The following is an 18232-nucleotide window of genomic DNA, read 5'->3' on the forward strand; positions in this document are numbered from 1 at the left end:
ATAAATATCAAGAACACGAGGTTGTGGAATCAGTTCAGTGTTGGGGTGAGTGAAGTTAACCCCTCTGGTTTAGGAGTCTGATGGCTGACCTATTCCTGAAGCTGGTGATATGGAACCTGAGGCTCCCGTACCTCATTCCTGATGGCAACAGTGAGAAGAGATCATGGCTTGGATCTTCTGATGTCACGAGCCTGTGATGCTACTGCAAGTAAATTTTTCATTGCACCTGTGCACACATGTACTTGTGCAGATGACAATAAGCTAGGCTTTCTGACTTTTTCTGACTTTCCCATTTCTGATAGTGTTGTCAGAAGTGGGGGGGTTGAAGTAAAGAGCTGGGAAGCTGATTGGTGAAAGAGATACAGGGCTAGAAAAGGGGGAGTCTGACAGAAAGGCCATAGAAGAAAGAAAAGGGGGAGGAACCCCAGGGGAAGTGATGGGTGGGCAAGGTGAGAGAGGGAAAAGCGGATGGGGAGTGGTGAAGGGGGGGCATTACTGGAAGTTTGAGAAATCGATGTTCATGCCATCAGGTCGGAAGCTATTCAGACGGAATATAAGTGGTGTTCCTCCAACCTGAGTGTGGCCTCATCATAATAGTGGAGGAGGCCATGGATTGACATATTGGAATGGGAATGGGAAATAGAATTAAAATGGGTAGCCACTGGGAAATCCTGATTTTCCTGGTACTCAGCGAAGCAGTCTCCCAATCTACATCGGGTGTCACTGATATACAGGAAGCCACACCAGGAGCACTGGACATAGTATCACCTCACCTCACCTGGAAGGATTGTTTGGGGCCCTGAATGGCAGTGAGGGAGGAGGTTTCGGGACAGGTGTAGCACTTGTTCTGCTTGCAAGAGTAAGTGCCAGGAGGGCGATCAGTGGGGAGGGAGTCGCATAGGGGATCCCTGCGGAAAGCAGAAAGTGGGGGAGAGGGGAAGATGTGCTTGGTGGTGGGATCTCGTTGGAGGTAGCAGAAGTTACAGAGAATTATGTGTTGGATGCAGAGGCTGGTGGGGTGGTAGGTAAGGACAAGAAGAACCCTATCCCTGGTAGGGTGGCGGGAGGATGGGGTGAGAGCAGACGTGCATGAAATGGAAGAGATGCAGCTGAGAGCAACGTTGATGGTGGAAGAAGGGAAGCCCCTTTCTTTGAAGAAGGAGGACATCTCCTTCATTATGGAATGAAAAACCTCATCCTGAGAGCGGATTTGAGAGAAGGGGGATGGTGTTTTTACAAGTAAGAGGATGGGAAGAGGTATAGTCCAGGTAGCTGTGAAAGTCCATGGGTTTATAAGAGACATCAGTGGATAAACTGTCTCTGGAAATAGAGACAGTGAGATTGAGAAAGGAGAGGGAGGTGTCAGAAAAGGGACCAGGTGAATTTGAGGGCAGGGTGGAAGTTGGAGGCAAAGCGGATGAAGTCGACGCAGGAAGTAGCATCAATGCAGCTGTCGATGCAGCATAGGAAGAGTGTGGGACGGTCACCAGTGTAGGCTTGGAACATAGACTGTTCCATGTAGCCACGTAGGCAGGCATAGCTGGGACCCATGCAAGTGACCATGGCTACCCCTTTTGTTTGAAAGAACTGGGAAGAGCAAAAGAGCCAAAGGACAATTAATTGCTGTGGAGCAGATCATTAGACAGTGCATTGAAATAAAACAACAACAGAATGCAGAATAAAGTGTCATAGGTGCTGTGCAGCTAGACAGTACACCACAAATCTCAAGGTTGTACTGTTTATACATTCTCTGATAGGAAATGTACTTTGAAACTTTGAAACAACTAGGAGCAATATCATACGAGGTAGATTGTGAGGTCAAAGGTCCAGTTTGTCTTTTATTTTAAAGTCTTGTCACGAGCCTTGTGGCCCACTGGGGAACTATTTAATTACCGTACGTTACACAGTGGAGTAGAAGCTGTCCGTATTACTTTCTTTGCTGTCATTCACTGGCATTGGTTTTCAGAATTAGGTTAGCTTTATTTGTCATGAGTGCATCACAACATATAGTGAAGTGTGTCATTTCTGTCAAATCAGATCTGTGTGGATTGCGTTGAGGGCAGCCCGCAAGTATCGCCGTGCTTCCAGCTCCAGCATAACGTGTCCACACCTCACTGATCCTGAATGTATGCCTTTGGAATGGGAGAGGAAACTGGAGCACCCAGAGGAAACCCACACGGTCACGGGGAGAACATACCAACTCCTGACAGATAGCAGTGGGTATTGATCCCCAGTCAGTGATTGATGGAGAAAACCCACACTGTCATGGGGAGAACATACCCACTCCTGACAGACAGCAGTGGGTATTGATCCCCGATCAGTGATACAGACAGCAGTGGGTATTGATCCCAATCAGTGATTGATGAAGAAAACCCACACTGTCATGGGGAGAACGTACAAACTCCTTACAGACAGCAGTGTGTATTGATTCCCGATCAATGATTGATGGTGAAAGCCTACACCATCATGGGGAGAGCATAGGAACTCTTTACAGACAGCAGTGGGTATTGAACCCTGATCTTACAGCTGGCTGTTATGTTAACTATGCCCTCGTGCCTCCCATTATGTGTATGTGTGTTGAAAGTGTACTAACATCTTAGCTCAGTTCAATTGGGCTTCAAAAGATGAATAATCTCTGTAATGCAGAAATCTGTTTTTATTTAATACCCTTTTCGGTCGTTACAGTGATATTTTTCTTTCATATCTTAAACATCACTTTCTTTAAATAGTTAAATTTAAATTTCCCAGCTGTCCTGATGGGATTTGAACTTGCGACTTTGAATCATTGGCCCAGCAGCAAACAGTCAGACCACTTCCTAGGAATCAGTCCCTGAATGTTGCTGGTGGTGGTTTCTACCGCTGTGCCTGCATATTTGGCCAGATTCGTAAGAGGTCAAAGAGGCAGTTACTTGAGAAGGGAACAGTCACGCTAGAGTTTCATTCTCAGTGAAATATTGTTCAGACTATCTCCTTTGGCTGCTGAGAGTTTTAATCAGTTGTTGTTAGGAAGTAAGAAGGAAGGTTACATGGTCTGTTTTTCTCTGCTGTAGAATAATTTTTATGGCTTGATGACACCCAAAATGGCTAATAGAACAGGAAGTACTCCTGATCCTACTTCCTGTCCTCGATCTATGCCAGGGTTTTACTTCCTCACTTACTATAAGTAGGACTTAAAGTCAAACAGGAAATAGACACTTGTCAAAATTCATCAGCAGTGAGTCCTGACCGTCAGGATGCTGAGCAGTCAGGAAGAAAGATCCGGAAAAATAACAGAATTAAAAAGGCAATTGATAGCACGAGGCAGAACCTTTCCCTCTGCCTCCCTCATAAAATTCTGTCCCAGTGCCAAAAACATCTCTGAAGGAGCAGCAAGGAATATTTTCACATGTGTTCAACATTCCTTGGCGTCAGTCTCTGAATACACTTGGGATTTAACTAAAAGTTCAGGAAGTTCTTGTCATCTTGAAGCATTTCCCATTGTTTGCACATTGCACAAGAAAGAGGAAAGGTTTGGATTCTTTTCAGGAGGTCTGAGACAAACATGGGGCGGGTGAAAATATCCTATAATGTCTTCTTCCTTCTCTTTGAGGGAAACAAGAGATTCTACAGGTGCTGCAAATCCAAAGCTAGAGGAACTCAGCAGGTCAGGCAGCATCCATGGAAATGAATTAACAGTCGATGTTTCGGGCCAAGTCCCGAAGAAGGGCCTTGACCTGAAACATTGACTGTTGATTCATTTCCGTAGATGCTGCCTGACCTGCTGAGTTCCTCCAGAAATTTAATGTGTGTTGCTCTGGATTTCCAACATCTGCAGAATTTCTTGTGTTTCAAATTCTACTGTGTAACTAATGATCAAAATATTAGACCTTTATAAATGCCCATTTGATTCACAGGTGATTTTTAGAGAATTAGAATTGGAATTGGTTTATAACTGTCACATGTAGTAAGATACAGTGAAAAGCTTGTCTTGTATACTGTTTGTGCAGATCAAGTCATTACATGGTGAACTGCGGTAGTATAGGGTAAAACTATAACAATAACAGAGCACTGAAAAAAGTGCAGTAAATACAGAGAAAGTGCAGTGCAGGAAGGTGCAAAATCATAACAAGGTGGATTTTGAGGTCAATAGTCCATATTTTCATACTAGAGATTAGAAGAATGAAAGTGGATCTCTTTGAAACCTACAAAATACTGGAAGGCCTAGATAGAGTGGACATGGAGAGGATATTTCCAACAGCCCAAGAGTCTCGGACCAAAGAGCACAGCCTCAGCATACAATGATGTCCCATTAGAACAGAGATGAGGAGGATTTCTTTAGCTGGGCGTGGTGAATGTGGAGTTCATTGCCTGTGGAGGCCAAGCCATTGGGTGTATTTAAAGTGGAGATTGATAGATTCTTGATTAATCAAGGTGTCAAAGTTTACAGGGAGAAAGCAGAAGAACGTGGATGAAGTGGAGAGTGAAAAGGTGGCAATGTAGAGCTGGCAAAGAGGAGCAGTTTAACTCACCGTACATCAGGATAACTGCTCACCAAGACCCCGACTTCCACCTGGATGGAGGAGATTTCTTTCAGTTTGATGATCTCAGCCTGGTGACCAATAGCAGCGTCCAGCCAGGACAAGGTGGAATTCTGTGGAGATGAAGTGAGGCCATTGTCCTTCAGTGCTGAGTGTTTCAGCAAGCCCAGTCTCAGACCCAGAGATGTCACCACTGGGAATGTGTTACGTGCAAGGTTTGCCTTGGTTTGTACTTGTACTTGTAGTTACGTAGTACAGAACAGTTGTGTGAAAGGCAGCATAGTAGTGCAGCGGATAGTGTTACACCTTACAAGTCAACACTGTGATCAGGGTTCGATCCCTGCCACTGTCTACAGTAAATGTGTATGTTCTCTCTCTGACCGATTGCGATCGTGGTCACCAACGACCGTGATCAGGGTTCCATTCCTGCCACTGTCTACAGTAAATGTGTATGTTCTCTCTCTGACCGTGTGGGTTTCCTCCAGGTGCTTTGATTCCCTCCCATGTATTAAAGATGTGCGGGTTAGGGCTAGTAAACTGTGGGCATGCTGTGTTAGCTCTGAAAGCATGAGGACACTTGCGGGCTGCCTCCAGCACATGTTTGGACTGTGTTGGTCATTGACGCAAATGACACATTTCACTGTATGTTTTAATATTTCAAGGTACATGTGACAAATAAAGCTAATATTTCCCTCCTTTAACAGGTCCTTCAGCCCATTGAATCTGTGATGACCATTGAGCCCCCACTCACATCAATCCTGTACTGATCCCTAAGTATTCTTCCCACACTCTCATCAGCACCTCCCAGATTCCAGCCCTCACCCACACTTTAGGGAAGAATTCACACTGACCCACACTTCTTTGGGATGTGGAAGGAAAACGGACTTTCTGAAGGAAACCCACAAGGTTACAGGGAGTCTGTGCAAACTCCACACCAACAGTGCTGTAAGTCAGGACTGAACCGGGGTCTCTGAAGCTGTGAGGCAGCAGCACTACCTGCTGCTCCATTGTGTCAAAAGTCTAACTTTGTGAAAAATGACAAACCAGGTCCTTCGGATCAACTGCGAAGGCACAACACACAACCCACTTTTCATATCTTACTATCTCTTTCATGTTCTCTTCTGCTGATTTAACCTCATTTCCTCTCTCCTCATCCTTCTCAGTGTTACTCTTCTTCAGAGATTGTGAGAAATGGCAATGGAGGTGAAGCAAGCCCATCAGCCACTGCTGTGTTGAAAAGCCCCTATCAGAACTATCAGGCTACAGTTTTAATTATGAAATGGAAGCACAAGTTATTTTTCTATATCTCCTTATGTGTTATAACCTATGGTTCGGGTTTGTCAAGTCATGCTGGAGCAGGGAGAAATTTCTCATAAGCTGCACCAGAAGACAAGGACTGAAACCTTCCCCAGGTTCACTTGGAATGTGCTCAATGTGTCCCCCAGAAAATATATCATCATCCCAATCCCTGTCCCACCTCACCTGCTGCCCCTTCCCAGATACACCTGAGACATCTTCCCCACTCATCACTCACAAGACCACAATATAGCACATGGGTGCAGAATTAGGCCATTCGGCCCATCGAGTTTGCTCCACCATTCCATCATGGCTGATTTATTATTCCTCCCAACCCCATTCTCCTGTCTTCTCCCGTAACCTTTGACACCCTGAGTAGTCAAGAACCTACCAACCTAAAAAGAGAAATTCCTCGGGGTAGTCCTTCTATTCTGGTCCAAGACTCCCCCACTATATTAATTATCCTCTCCACACCCACTCTATCCATTCCTTTCAATATCTGATAGGTTTCAATGAAATCCCCCCTCATTCTTCTAAACTCCAGTGATTACAGGCCCAGAGCCCTCAAATGCTCCTCCTATGTTAACCCTTTCATTCTGGGATCATTCCAGTGAACCTCCTCTGGAGCCTCTCCAGTGATGGCACATCTTTTCTTAGACAAGGGGCCCACTGTGGCCCAATCCCTTCTCGGTCACTTTGCTATCTCCTACTGTCGAACTACCTACTCTAAAACCCTTGACCTAATCACCGGACCCCAGCCCCACCCAGCCTCTCTTTACTTGATGCTGTCTCATGTCACCGAACCCCAGCCTCACATCACTTGACTTGACCCCAGTGTCTAGTCAACTGACCCCAGCCTCACATTACCTGATCCGTCTCACATCACCTCACATCACAAGTGTAGGTAACCTTGGTTTTCAAGAGATATTGAGGTCCTGGTTGAGAGAAAAAAGGAGGTACACAGCAAATCTAGGCAGGTTTGAACAAATGAGGTGCTTATGGAGTATGAGAAATGCAAGAGGATACTTAATAAAGAAATCAGGAGGACTAAAAGAAGGCATGAGGTTGCCCGAGCAGACAGGGTGAAGGAGAATCCTAAGGGATTCTACAGATATGTTACGAGCAAAACGATTACAAGGGACAAAATTGGTCCTCTGGAAGATTAGAATGGTAATCCGTGTGTGGAGACAAAACAGAGAACTTAAAGCCATTCTTAGCATCTGTATTTACTCCGGAGATGGACACAGAGTCCACAGAAGTGAGGCAAAGCATCATCAACTTCGTGGACCCTGTGCAGATTACAGAGGAGGAGGTGTTTGCTCTCCTGAAGCAAATCAGGGTGGATGAATCCTCAGGGCCTGACAAGATGTTCCCTCAGACCCTGTGGGAGGCAAGTGCAGAAATTGTCGGGGCCCTAGCAGAGATATTTAAGTCATCCTGAGCATCAGGAGAGATGCCAGAGGATTGGAGGACGGCCAGTGTTGTTCCACTGTTTAAAAAAGACTCTAAGAATAAACCAGGAAATTATAGGGCAGTGAGTCTGACATTAGCTGTGGGAAAGTTATTGGAAGGTATTCTAGGGACCAGATATATAAGTATTTGGATAGATATGGTCTGATTAATGAGAGTCAGCATGGCTTTGTGCATGGTAGGTCATGTCTAAAAAAATCTTACCTAGTTTTTGAGGAAGTTACCAGGAAAGTGGATGAAGGGAAGGCAATGGATGTTGCTTACATGGACTTTAGTAAGGCATTTGACAAGGTCCCACATGGGAGGTTGATCAAGAAGGTTCAGTCGCTTGGCATTCAAGATGAAGCAGTAAATTGGATTAGACATTAGCTTTGAGGGTGATAGTAGAGGGTTGCTTCTCTGACTGGAGCCCTGTGACTAGTGGAGTGCCACAGGGATCGGTGCTGGGCTCTTTGTTGTTTGTCATCTGTATCATTGATCTGGAATATGATGTCGTTAACTAGATCAGTAAATTTGTGGATGATACCAAGATTGGGGTGTAGTGGACAGTGAGGAAGGCTATCATGGCTTGTAGAGGAATCCACACCTGGTGGAAAAATGGGCTGAAAAATGGCAGATGTAATTTACTGCAGACAAGTGTGAGATTTTGCACTTCATTAGAACCAACTGGGGAGATCCTACACGGTAAACGGTAGGGCACCGAGGAGTGCAGTAGAACAAAAGGATCTGGGAATACAGGTCCATAATTCATTAAAAGTGATGTCACAGGTAGGTAGGGTCGTAAAGATAGCTTTTGGCACATTGGCCTTCATATATCAATGTATTGAGTGCAGAAGATGGGATGTTATGTTGATGCTGTATAGACATCGGTGAGGCCTAATTTGTTGTATGTGACCAGATTTGGTCAACAAGATAAGAAGTAACAAGGTTGAAAAAGTGCAGAGAAAGTTTACAAGGATTTTGTCAGATCTGGAGGATCTGAGTTATAAGAAAAGATTGAATAGGTTAACACTGTATTCCTTAGAACAGTGGCCCCAACCTCCGGGCTGTGGACCAATACATTGCCGCAAAGAATGCAGGGGTGCAGCGGTAGCCGGGACGCACCCAGCACATCTTTAAGAAAAAAGCTGAAATAAACAAGCTAATTAATTAGGTGCCGCCCTAATTAATCGGATTGCCAATTGCGTCTCCTCTGATCTGGGCCGACATTTACGTGCCGGGCGGCACCTAATTAATTAGCTTGTTTATTTCGGCTTTTTTCTTAAAGATGTCACAGATTAAGGGTGAAAGGTGAAAAGTTCAAGAGGAACATAAGGAGAAATTTCTTCAGTCAGAGGGTCATGAGAGTGTGGAATGAGGTGCATACGAGCTCGATTTCAATGTTAAGGAGAAGTGTGGATAGGTGCATGAATTGTAGGGATATGGAGGGCCGTGGTCCTTGGATTCCTTGCCGATCCACAGCGCTAGCGCTGCATGCATCTTCCACGATGTGCAGGTCGATGGGAGTGCGCAGTTTAACTAGTTTTGGTATATACTAGATGGGCCAGAGGTTCTTTTTCTGTGCTGTACTTCTCTATGACCCCAGACTCATGTCAGCTGACCCCAGATTCTAGCCACCTGGCCCCAGCCTCTTGTCACCTGACCCTAGTCTCTCATCACCTGACATCAACCTCGTGTCACCAGTCTCACCATCCTTGACCTCAGTTTCTCGGTACCTGACCCCAGTCCCATCTACATCCAGCTGACCTGTGAACCCTGCCACCTGGCCTCACTCTCCCCTTCACACTCCACCTCTCTCCCTTTGAGCACTCACCAGACTGCGGAAGAGCTCCTGCAGCTGCTCGGACTCTCCGCTGATCCGCTGCGCCAGCTTGGCACGCATCTCGCCCGAGGAGCAGGTCACCCTCCTCTGCACCAGCGTCCTCAGGTACTCAGTGACCACCCACAGGTGAACGTTATTGACCAGGGTCTGCAGGAACACAAGGACAGACTCACCTCGCCACCAGTAACTGCACAGGGGGTTCTCTCTAGTTCACAAGAAGAGTGGGATATTAGACAGTGGGGAGCGAGGGAGCTGCTGGGACTATGCTCTGCTTGTTTACTCTGTGGCGTTGTACAGAGAAAGACTGAAAACTAGGGCCATACACCAAGACGGTGCAGAGTAAAACCATGCAAGATGTATACTGTGAGACTACATACTGTGAGACTACCCACTGTAACACTACAGGTAGCGACGATGCACGCAGAAAAATGAAAGCAGAAACAAGAGATTTGGCAGATGCTGAAAATCTGAATCAATTCACACATAACTCGCTGGAGGGACCCAGCATGTCAGGCAGCATTACAGAGGGGAATAAACAGTTGACAATTCAGCCCCTCAGGATAGAGGGGCGTCCATTTGAAACAGAGATGCGGAGAGATTCCTTTCGACAGAGGGTGGTGAATTTGTGGGATTTATTACCACGGGCAGCTGTGGAGGCCAGGTTGTTGGGTGTATCTAAGGCAGAGATTGAAGGTCCTTGATTGAACCTATCAAAGGTTACGGGGAGAAGGCTGGGGAATGAGGTTGAGGAGGGAAAAAAGGATCAGCCATGATTGAATGATGGAGCAGACTCGATGGGCCAAATGGCCTAATTCTGCTCCTATGTCTTATAGTCTTATGGAAATGATGAATGGTATTGGCTTGAAACGGTAACTGTTCATTCCCCTCCACAGATGCTGTCTGATTTTGTACAGGATGCAAATAGTGAGGCCGCAGACAGTGAGACAGCAGGCAGTGGGACTGCATAGAGTGGAGCTCAGCACACGTTGAGTGTGTAAGTGGTGAGCATATACATAGTGAATGTATGTAACATGTGCACAGGGCAAGGGCACTTGGTGAGGTATACGCGGCGACAGTGCACGCTGTGACGATGTAGAATGAGTCTCAACACAACTGGGTGCACCAGCGAAGATGATCAGGACAAGTGCCCTCCCGATCTGACACATTTAGCAGCCCATAGACCCATATTCCGTCGTGGTGACCATACCTGGTACGGTGGAGTTTTCATCTTGTGGAAATGGTTGAAGTGCTCTCGGATGGCGGTAACGATACTTTCAAAGCTTTCCGTATTTTCGAGCCATTTCTTTCTCAACAGCTTTGCAAAATGTGGCTAGAAATGGGAAATAAGAGAGACAAGGTTTGAGGAGTTTGTAAAAATGGGAAACAGAGACAGGGTTTGTGGAGTTTGTAGAAATGGGAAACAGGGACAGGGTTTGTAGAGTTTGTAGAAATGGGAAGCAAGGACAGGGTTTGTAGAGTTTGTAGAAATGGGAAACGGACAGGGTTTGTAGAGTTTGTGGAAATGGGAAATGAAGGGACTGTGTGGACAATCTAGATGTGTAGTTTGTGAGGCAGAGTGGGATTTGTTAGTAGCCTCCTCAACAAATTACTGTCAGAAGAACTGTCTTTCCCACTGTTCAGTCATTCAACCATCTCTCACAAGAAAGGGAATGAGGATAACTGGGGGAAGGAATGGGGGCAGCACAATAGCATAGCGGTTAGAGTAACACTTTATATCTCCGGCTGTGAGACTGGGGTTCAATTCCACCGTGTTCTATATGGGGTTTGTATGTTGTCTATATGGAGTTTGTGTGTTGTCCCCGTGACTGCGTGGGTGTCCTCCCAGTGCTCCGGTTTCCTCCCACATCCGAAATCCGCATAGTATTTGGGCGACGTGGGCTCATTATCAAGCTGTATTTTGAAATTTAAAAAAAAAATGTAATATGGCTTCACTTCCTTATAACTCAGAGAAGTAGGCCAGATTTGTGTCTGACCTTTGAATCTGAATGAGGCTCCATGGAAAGACAGAAGTCATTGGTAAATCCCCTTCCAGCTGTTTCTCCAGATTTTGAATCAGGAAAGGGTAAGCAGGTTAGAACTTTGCTCCCTGGAGTGTAGGAGAATGAGGGGATATTTAATGGTTGTATACACATTTATGAGGGTACATGCAAGCAGGCTTTTTCCACTGAGGTTGGGTGAGATTAGAACTAGAAGTCATGGATTAAGAGTGAAAGGTGAAATATTTAAGGTGAACTCGAGGGGAAACTCCTTCACTCAGAGGGTGGAGAGAGTGTGGAATGAGCTGCCAGTGGAAGTGGTGATGATGGTTCAATTTCAATATTTAAGAGAAGTTTGGATAGGTACGTGGATGGGAGGGATATGGAGGGCTGTGGTCACACATGCAGCTCAATGGGACTAGGCAGAATAATAGTTCTGCATGGACTAGATGGGCCAAAGAGCCTGTTTCTGTGCTGTAGTGTTCTATCACGATGGTGGACGAAAACTATGGATCAGCAAGTAGACAATGGTTAGTTCCAGATGTTGCTCAGCCCACATCTGCAGCACAGCTGCAAACAGCTGCTTGTGGTCTGGCTGCTGAATAGAGAGTGCCCCATTAACCCATGGCCCAAGGGAAGTGATGCCTTCGCCTTCTGCCAAGGGCGAGCCTTCAGAATCCAAAGATTCTGCAGAATGCTGGAAATCCGAGCAACATACTCAAAATGCTGGAAATCCACAGCAACACACACAAAATGTTGGAAATCCACAGCAACACACACAAAATGCTGGAGAACTCAGCAGGTTAGGCAACATCTATAGAGGAGAATAAACAGTCTATGTTTTGGACCGGGACACCTCATCAAGACTGATGAGATCTTTGGAATGCTGTGCCATGCAGGTGCAGTACAGTAAAACTCACAATCATCCACAAATCCCGATGGTCCACCAATTGGATCACCAAGTAATATTTGCAGTGCTCTCTTCCGGCTGACCGGGTTCTCGCATTCCTTACACCCACCAGGGCCCCCTCAGCTGCTCTCCCAGTCCCTATTCTCACATTCCCTTTGGAGTCAGTGAACCCCCAGTTCCTGGGTTCCATTCTCTCTTCCCGACTATCTGCTTCCTGCGGTAACACACAAAGGCACAGAATGAACTCAATGCATCAGGCAGTATTTGTGGAAGGAAATGGACAGTGAACATTTTGGGATGAGACCCTTCATCAGGACTGGAAAGGTAGAGGGGAGATGGCCAGTATGGAGGTGGAGTGAAGAGGGGAGCAAGAGCTGGCAGGTGATAGGTGGACCCAGGTGGGGAGGGTGTGATAGGCAGGTGGAGGAGGGGAAAGAGGGAATGATGTCAGAAGATAAGAGGGGACAGGTGGAAGTGCCAGAGGGCTACGGCTGATGGAATCTGACAGGGGAGGAAGCTGGGGCAGGGAATGGAGGGAGGGAGGTGGGGATGATGGGCAGATGGAGGGGTTGGGAGAGGGGAAAGAGGGTGATGAGGGCTGGTGGATCAGGAGGGGAGGGGAGAGAAAGGAGAAAGGGAAAAAGGTACAGAGGGGGGAGCAGTTACTGAAAGTTAAAGAGTTCGATGTTCATCCTGCCAGGTTGGAGACTTCGCCGGTAAAATATGAGATGTTTCCCTATGCTCCTTAAACTGAGCACGGTCCCTTTAAGTTTACTGGCCTCACTGTGAAATTTGTTATAATACTGTGTAACATCTTATAAACTATTTTGGGTATTAATCATAAAGCCGAGTATCTGACAGTCCAACACCAAAGTCCCAAGCCAGTCAGATATCGGAGTTCTAAACTTCCTCTGACAATCAGCACAGGTTTATATAGTCACAGGGTACTATATTACCAAAGCATGCCTTTCTGCCCAATCTAGTCTATGCTGATCTCAGTCCATGTACATACACCTGGACCATATCCCCCCATACCTGTCCCATCCATGTACCTGTCGAAACTTGTCTGAAATGTTATAGTTGAACCCACAAAGAACACAGACCAGTACAACACAGTACAGGCCCATTGGCCCACGATGTTGTACCAACCCTTTAACCGACTCTAAGATCAATCTAACAATTCCTTCCCACCCATAACCTTTCATTTTTCTTCCATCCATATGCCTATCTGAGAGTCTCTTAAATGTTCCTAATGTATCTGTCCCTACCTCCACTCCTGGCAGCACATTCTCTCTGACATCCCCCTAAACTTTCCTCCAAACACCTAAAAGTTTTAACCCTTCATTTCTACCCCAGGAAAGAACTCTCTGGCTGTCTACTTGATCTCTGCCTCTTACCATCTTGTACATCCACCACTAGTACTGGCAGCTCATTCCACACTCTCACCACTCTCTGAGTGAAGAAACTCCCCTCAGGCTCCCCTTAAATATCTCACCTTTCACCCTAAAGCTTTATGTTAATCTGTATCCTCTTTTGCTATTTTCCTGAAACGTTACTGTGATGAAAGGAAGAATAAAAACCTTCAGTTCACTGAAGAGTTTCTCCATTAAGAGCTTAATGCCTCCTCTTTCAACCTTGTTCAGTGCCTCCATGATCTTCCTCTCCCACTCTTCGCCCTCTGGGGAGAATTTCTGGATCAGCCGTTCGACGTAGTCTCTGCAAAACAATGGCAGGGTCAGCAGGGTGGGCGTAGAGGGCCAGCATAGAATGCTGGTCCGTATGGATGTGCCGGTGTTTGTAGGTTGGAACTGTGTCTGTGTCTCTGCCTGCACGTTGCAAGGGAAATGGCCCTGTATGTGTTGGAAAGAGCAGAGTAGAGGAAGTACCAGTCCTGGATATTGTACAGAGTAACCCTGCCCCAGAACTGCTATGGAGGGAGATGCTTGAGTATAGTGGAGTGACCTGGCCCTGTATATACTGAGGCCAGTGATAAACTTGTGTTTACTGTAGAGAGCAATAGCCCCCTCAATACCGTAGAGAGTGCCAGGCCTGTTTTCTGTAGAGTTATCAGTCCTGTGTTTTCTGTAGAGGATGTCAGTCCTGTGTTTTCTGTAGAGATATCAGTCCTGTGTTTTCTGTAGAGGATGTCAGTCCTGTGTTTTCTGTAGAGACATCAGTCCTGTGTTTTCTGTAGAGGATCTCAGTCCTGTGTTTTCTGTAGAGGATATCAATCCTGTGTTTTCTGTAGAGCGTGTCAGTCCTGTGTTTTCTATGGAGAGTTGCAGTCCTGTGTTTTCTGTAGAGAGTGTCAGTCCTGTGTTTTCTGTAGAGGATATCAGTCATGTTTTTTCTGTAGAGTTTGTGAAGGCTTGTGCTTTCTGTAGAGGGTGCCAGTCCTGTGTTTTCTTTAGAGAATATCAGTCCTGTGTTTTCTGTAAAGAGTGTCAGTCCCGTATTTTCTGTAGAGATGTCAGGCCTGTGTTTTCTGTAGAGATGTCAGGCCCGTGTTTTCTGTAGAGATGTCAGTTCGGTATTTTCTATAAAGTTGTCAGCCCTGTGTTTCGTTGAGTGTACTGACACGGGGATTCTGCAGTGAGCATGCAGTCAGTTGTTCGTGAGTAGTGACATGAAATTACCTGAAGGCAGGGCAGCAGTTGACGACAGCAATTGTCTGCGGGACCACACATTCCATACTAGCTGTGGTTACAGCAAAGTGACCATAAAGTTCCTGTACATTCACTTGGAAACTGTGGGACAGGGAGTTAGAGGGAGAAGGAAAAAGAACAAGAGAGACAGAGGGAGGGGAGGTGGAGTAGGAGGAGAGCAGAAGAGAGAGAGGAGTGGAGAGATAGTCAGACAGAGAAAGAGAGACAACGACAGAGAGAGGTTTGCAGGCAGAAGCAGAGACTCGGAGATAGAAAGGCAGAGAGGGACAGAGACAGACAGAGAAAGAGAGATAGAGACAGACACAGACAGAGGTAGAAACAGAGATGGAGAGAGAAACAGAGAGACAGACAAACAGACAGACGGCAGAAAAGAGTGAGCGAGGTGGGTAGAGAAAGAGTGGGAGTGAAAGAGAAAGGGAAGGAGTGAGAGGGTGAGGGGAGGGGATGGCAGAGGGGAGGGAGTGGGAGCAGGAGATAGAAAGATAGGGAGAGAGAGGGAAAGAGAGACGAAGACAAAGACAAAGAGGGAGACACAGATGGAAGCAGAAACAGAGAGGGAAAGACAGATGGACAGAGACAGACACAAAAAGAAGCAGAGAGAGAGAGAGAGAGAGAGAGAGAGAGAGAGGGCCAAGGACAGTGAATGAGACAGGGACTCAGAGAGAAAGAGAGAAGCAGTGTGAGAGACAGAGAGATAAATAGCGTGGGGGAAGGAAAGGGTTGGGGGGGGGGAGAGAGAGAGAGAGAGAGAGAGAATAATTAGCTATTAGCCCGGGATCTGTGTATTTTGAGCAGACATACTGTACAACCTGATGAATTGAAATTTCTACACCCAGCCAATAAGCAGAGGGATGAGTCAGTGATCTTGGTGAAAATGGAACATACAATGGCCCTTCAGCCCACATTCTCTGTGCTGGACATGATGCCAATTTAAACTGCACTGGATCACATTCCTCCATTCCGTGCCAGTTCCACTCCCTGTCTAAATGCCTGTTAAATCCCACTATATCAGCTTCAGCTTCCGCTGCTGCTGCTTCCCAGCAGCCCACTCTGGGTCCGTACCACTCTCTATGTGAAAAGAAGACCTGACTTGGATGAAGGGGAAAGGGAGTTTCAGAAATTCAATAACCCCTGCAATAACCCCTCCACTGACCTGGATCGATGGTACATCCTTGTTGTCTGTGTGATCTACAAGCCAAGGCAGTACGATATGGAGAGCAGGCAGTTGCCCACACCCTCTCCAAAGAAACGGTCAGGACCGTTACAGTTTTCGGCACAAGTGATGTCACAGGAGTTGCCAGTCAGCATTGAACTCAACGTAGGACAGCTCTGGATTTTTCCCCAGGGTTTACTCCCGAAGCCTTCCCCATGGCAGCGGAGGTTTGAGATCGGAGTTTTCCTTCTCCTAGATGAGCTGCCAACCACAGCTGACGAGCCCCATCTGCTTGAAGCGACTGGTCTTAAGGCACCAGTAACCTGCCTTTGCCCCTTCTCCCAACAGTAGAAATGTGTAGCTAAGCTACACATGAAGGCCAGGAGCTGAACTTGGCTGTAGGAGGCTATTTGAGTGGCAAGTCATTGGGAGCATTGAATAGGTAGATAGGAGCTTATAACCCTGGCTTTGTGGACCTCGCTGCCAGGTGGTCATGTGATCAGATACAATCGCTACATTGAACAGGCATTTCGACGGGCACAGACTGACAAGGCATGGAAGGATACAGACCCATTGGGGGCAAATAGGATTAGTGTAGATGAACGAAAAGGTTAGTACAAACTTAGTGGGCTGAAGGGCCGGTAGCTGGGTGGTACATTTCTATAAATCTATAAAGGGGATCATTCAGCTTATTCCAATCCCCTACTTAGCTCCCTAGAATCTACTGTCTCAGTTGACCATCAACTCTCCGCTGTTTTCTTGTCGCCACCTATGTTCCAGGGGAAATTTAGAAATGGCTTACTAAAAGTCTTTGGGATGTAGCAGGAAATCTGAAGCACCCAGGAAAAACTCAGATGGTCACAGGGAGAACATGCAAACTCCACACTGACAGCACCTCAGGTGCTGATCTTGTATCAGTGTCACAGGAAAAGGGTGAAGGATGGTGAAGGATGGTGAAGGATGCTATGCAAGTCGATAGGGTGGTTAAGAAGGTGTACAGTGTGTTGGCCTTGGTTAGTCGGTGGACTGAGTTCAAGAGCTGCTTTTCAATAGTAACGTGGTCATTATTGTAATCTGAGAAACATGGCAGCTAATTTTTTTCACAGGATCCCAAAGGCTGGTGTGACACCGGGAGAGAAATTTTCAGCCTTTTCCAGGGCAGAAAGGGTTAATATGAGATTAAATTCAAGACTCACAAGGTAATGTTGCAGCTCTTTAAAACTCTGGTCAGAGCACATTTGGAGGACTGTGTTCAATTCTGCTCAACTCATGTGAAGGATGTGAAGCTTTAGAGAGGATGCAGAGGAGATTTACCAGGATGCTGCCTGGATTGAAGAATATGTCTTATAATGATAGGTTGGGCGAGCTAGGGCTTTTCACTCTGGAGCGAAGGAGAATATGTGGCAATTTGATAGAGGTGCACAGTATGATAGAAGCATAGACAACAGAGGAAAGCCAGAAGCTTTCTCCCAGGACAGAAATGGCTACAACAAGCAGGCAATTTTTTTAAGGTGACTGGAAGAAAGTTATGGGGGAGATGTCAGAGGTAGATTTTTTACACAGAGAGTGGTGGGTGTGTGGATTGCCCTGCCTGGGGTGGATAGAGGCAGATACATTAGGGATGTTTAAGAGACTCTTAGATAGTAACATGGATGAAAGAAAATGGAGGGCCATGTGGGAGGGAAGATTGACCTTACAGTAGGTTAAAAGATCGACACAATATTGTGGGCTGGAGGGCCTGTCCTGTTCTATAACACAAGTGGATTGTGTAGGCTGAGGTGGCTGTAATTAGACACAACAACAACAACAAGTTGCTCAGTTTAGTTTCTTTTAACTATGACTAATTGAGTCAGTCGCATGAGTCAGGAAGTGAATTGAACTAGTGCTGAGTGTAGGAGATGCCTTTGGATCTGATTGCAATTCAGAAGCTTCCTCTCACAACCACAGGATGCCCCAAAGTGTCCTGCAGCCAATGAGCAACATCTCCCCAAGCCCAGGACACCTATCTGAGTCAGTCTGGGGAAAGTACCTGTGCAGGAAGTTAGCCAGGATGTGGAGGCTGCTCTCAGCGATCCGAGCCTCCAGTTCCTCTGTGATCGCAGCCGACTTCTCAATGTGCTTCTTAAGTGTCTGAAGAGAAGATGGAAACCAGTAACTGGAAAGGGGCACACGTACAGAGACAGTCTGCCCAAGAAAATGCTCCTCAAAGAAGGCTCTCCCCTCAAAATGGGGTTATTTTAAGGATGGAGTGTCTCCATCAGGGACCCTCAATAAGGAGAGAGTTTCCTCCGTTATTACCTTTCAACCAGCGTGGACAACTTCACTCATCTCAACACTGAACTGATTCCACAACCTATGCCCTCACTTTCAAGGAGTCTACAACTCGTATGCATCCTTTTTA

At 46.4% G+C, this 18232-nt stretch overlaps 1 protein-coding gene across 4 annotated transcripts in view; it reads right to left on the reverse strand.

Annotated features, from left to right (window-relative positions):
* The window catches only part of LOC134352849 (exocyst complex component 3-like), a 93316-nt gene that overhangs the window by 15565 nt on the left and 59519 nt on the right, over positions 1–18232 (reverse strand). For all 4 annotated transcript variants that reach the window (XM_063060357.1, XM_063060356.1, XM_063060358.1 and 1 more), the window contains exons 6-11: positions 17861–17961; positions 14649–14759; positions 13593–13728; positions 10313–10435; positions 9097–9252; positions 4509–4630 (exon numbers count right to left, since the gene is read on the reverse strand). In XM_063060357.1, the coding sequence (XP_062916427.1) occupies positions 4509–4630; positions 9097–9252; positions 10313–10435; positions 13593–13728; positions 14649–14759; positions 17861–17961 (749 nt within the window). The remainder of the gene's footprint in view (positions 1–4508; positions 4631–9096; positions 9253–10312; positions 10436–13592; positions 13729–14648; positions 14760–17860; positions 17962–18232) is intronic.

Source organism: Mobula hypostoma, chromosome 10 (assembly GCF_963921235.1).
Source record: "Mobula hypostoma chromosome 10, sMobHyp1.1, whole genome shotgun sequence".
NCBI classification, from domain to species: Eukaryota; Metazoa; Chordata; class Chondrichthyes; order Myliobatiformes; family Myliobatidae; genus Mobula; species Mobula hypostoma.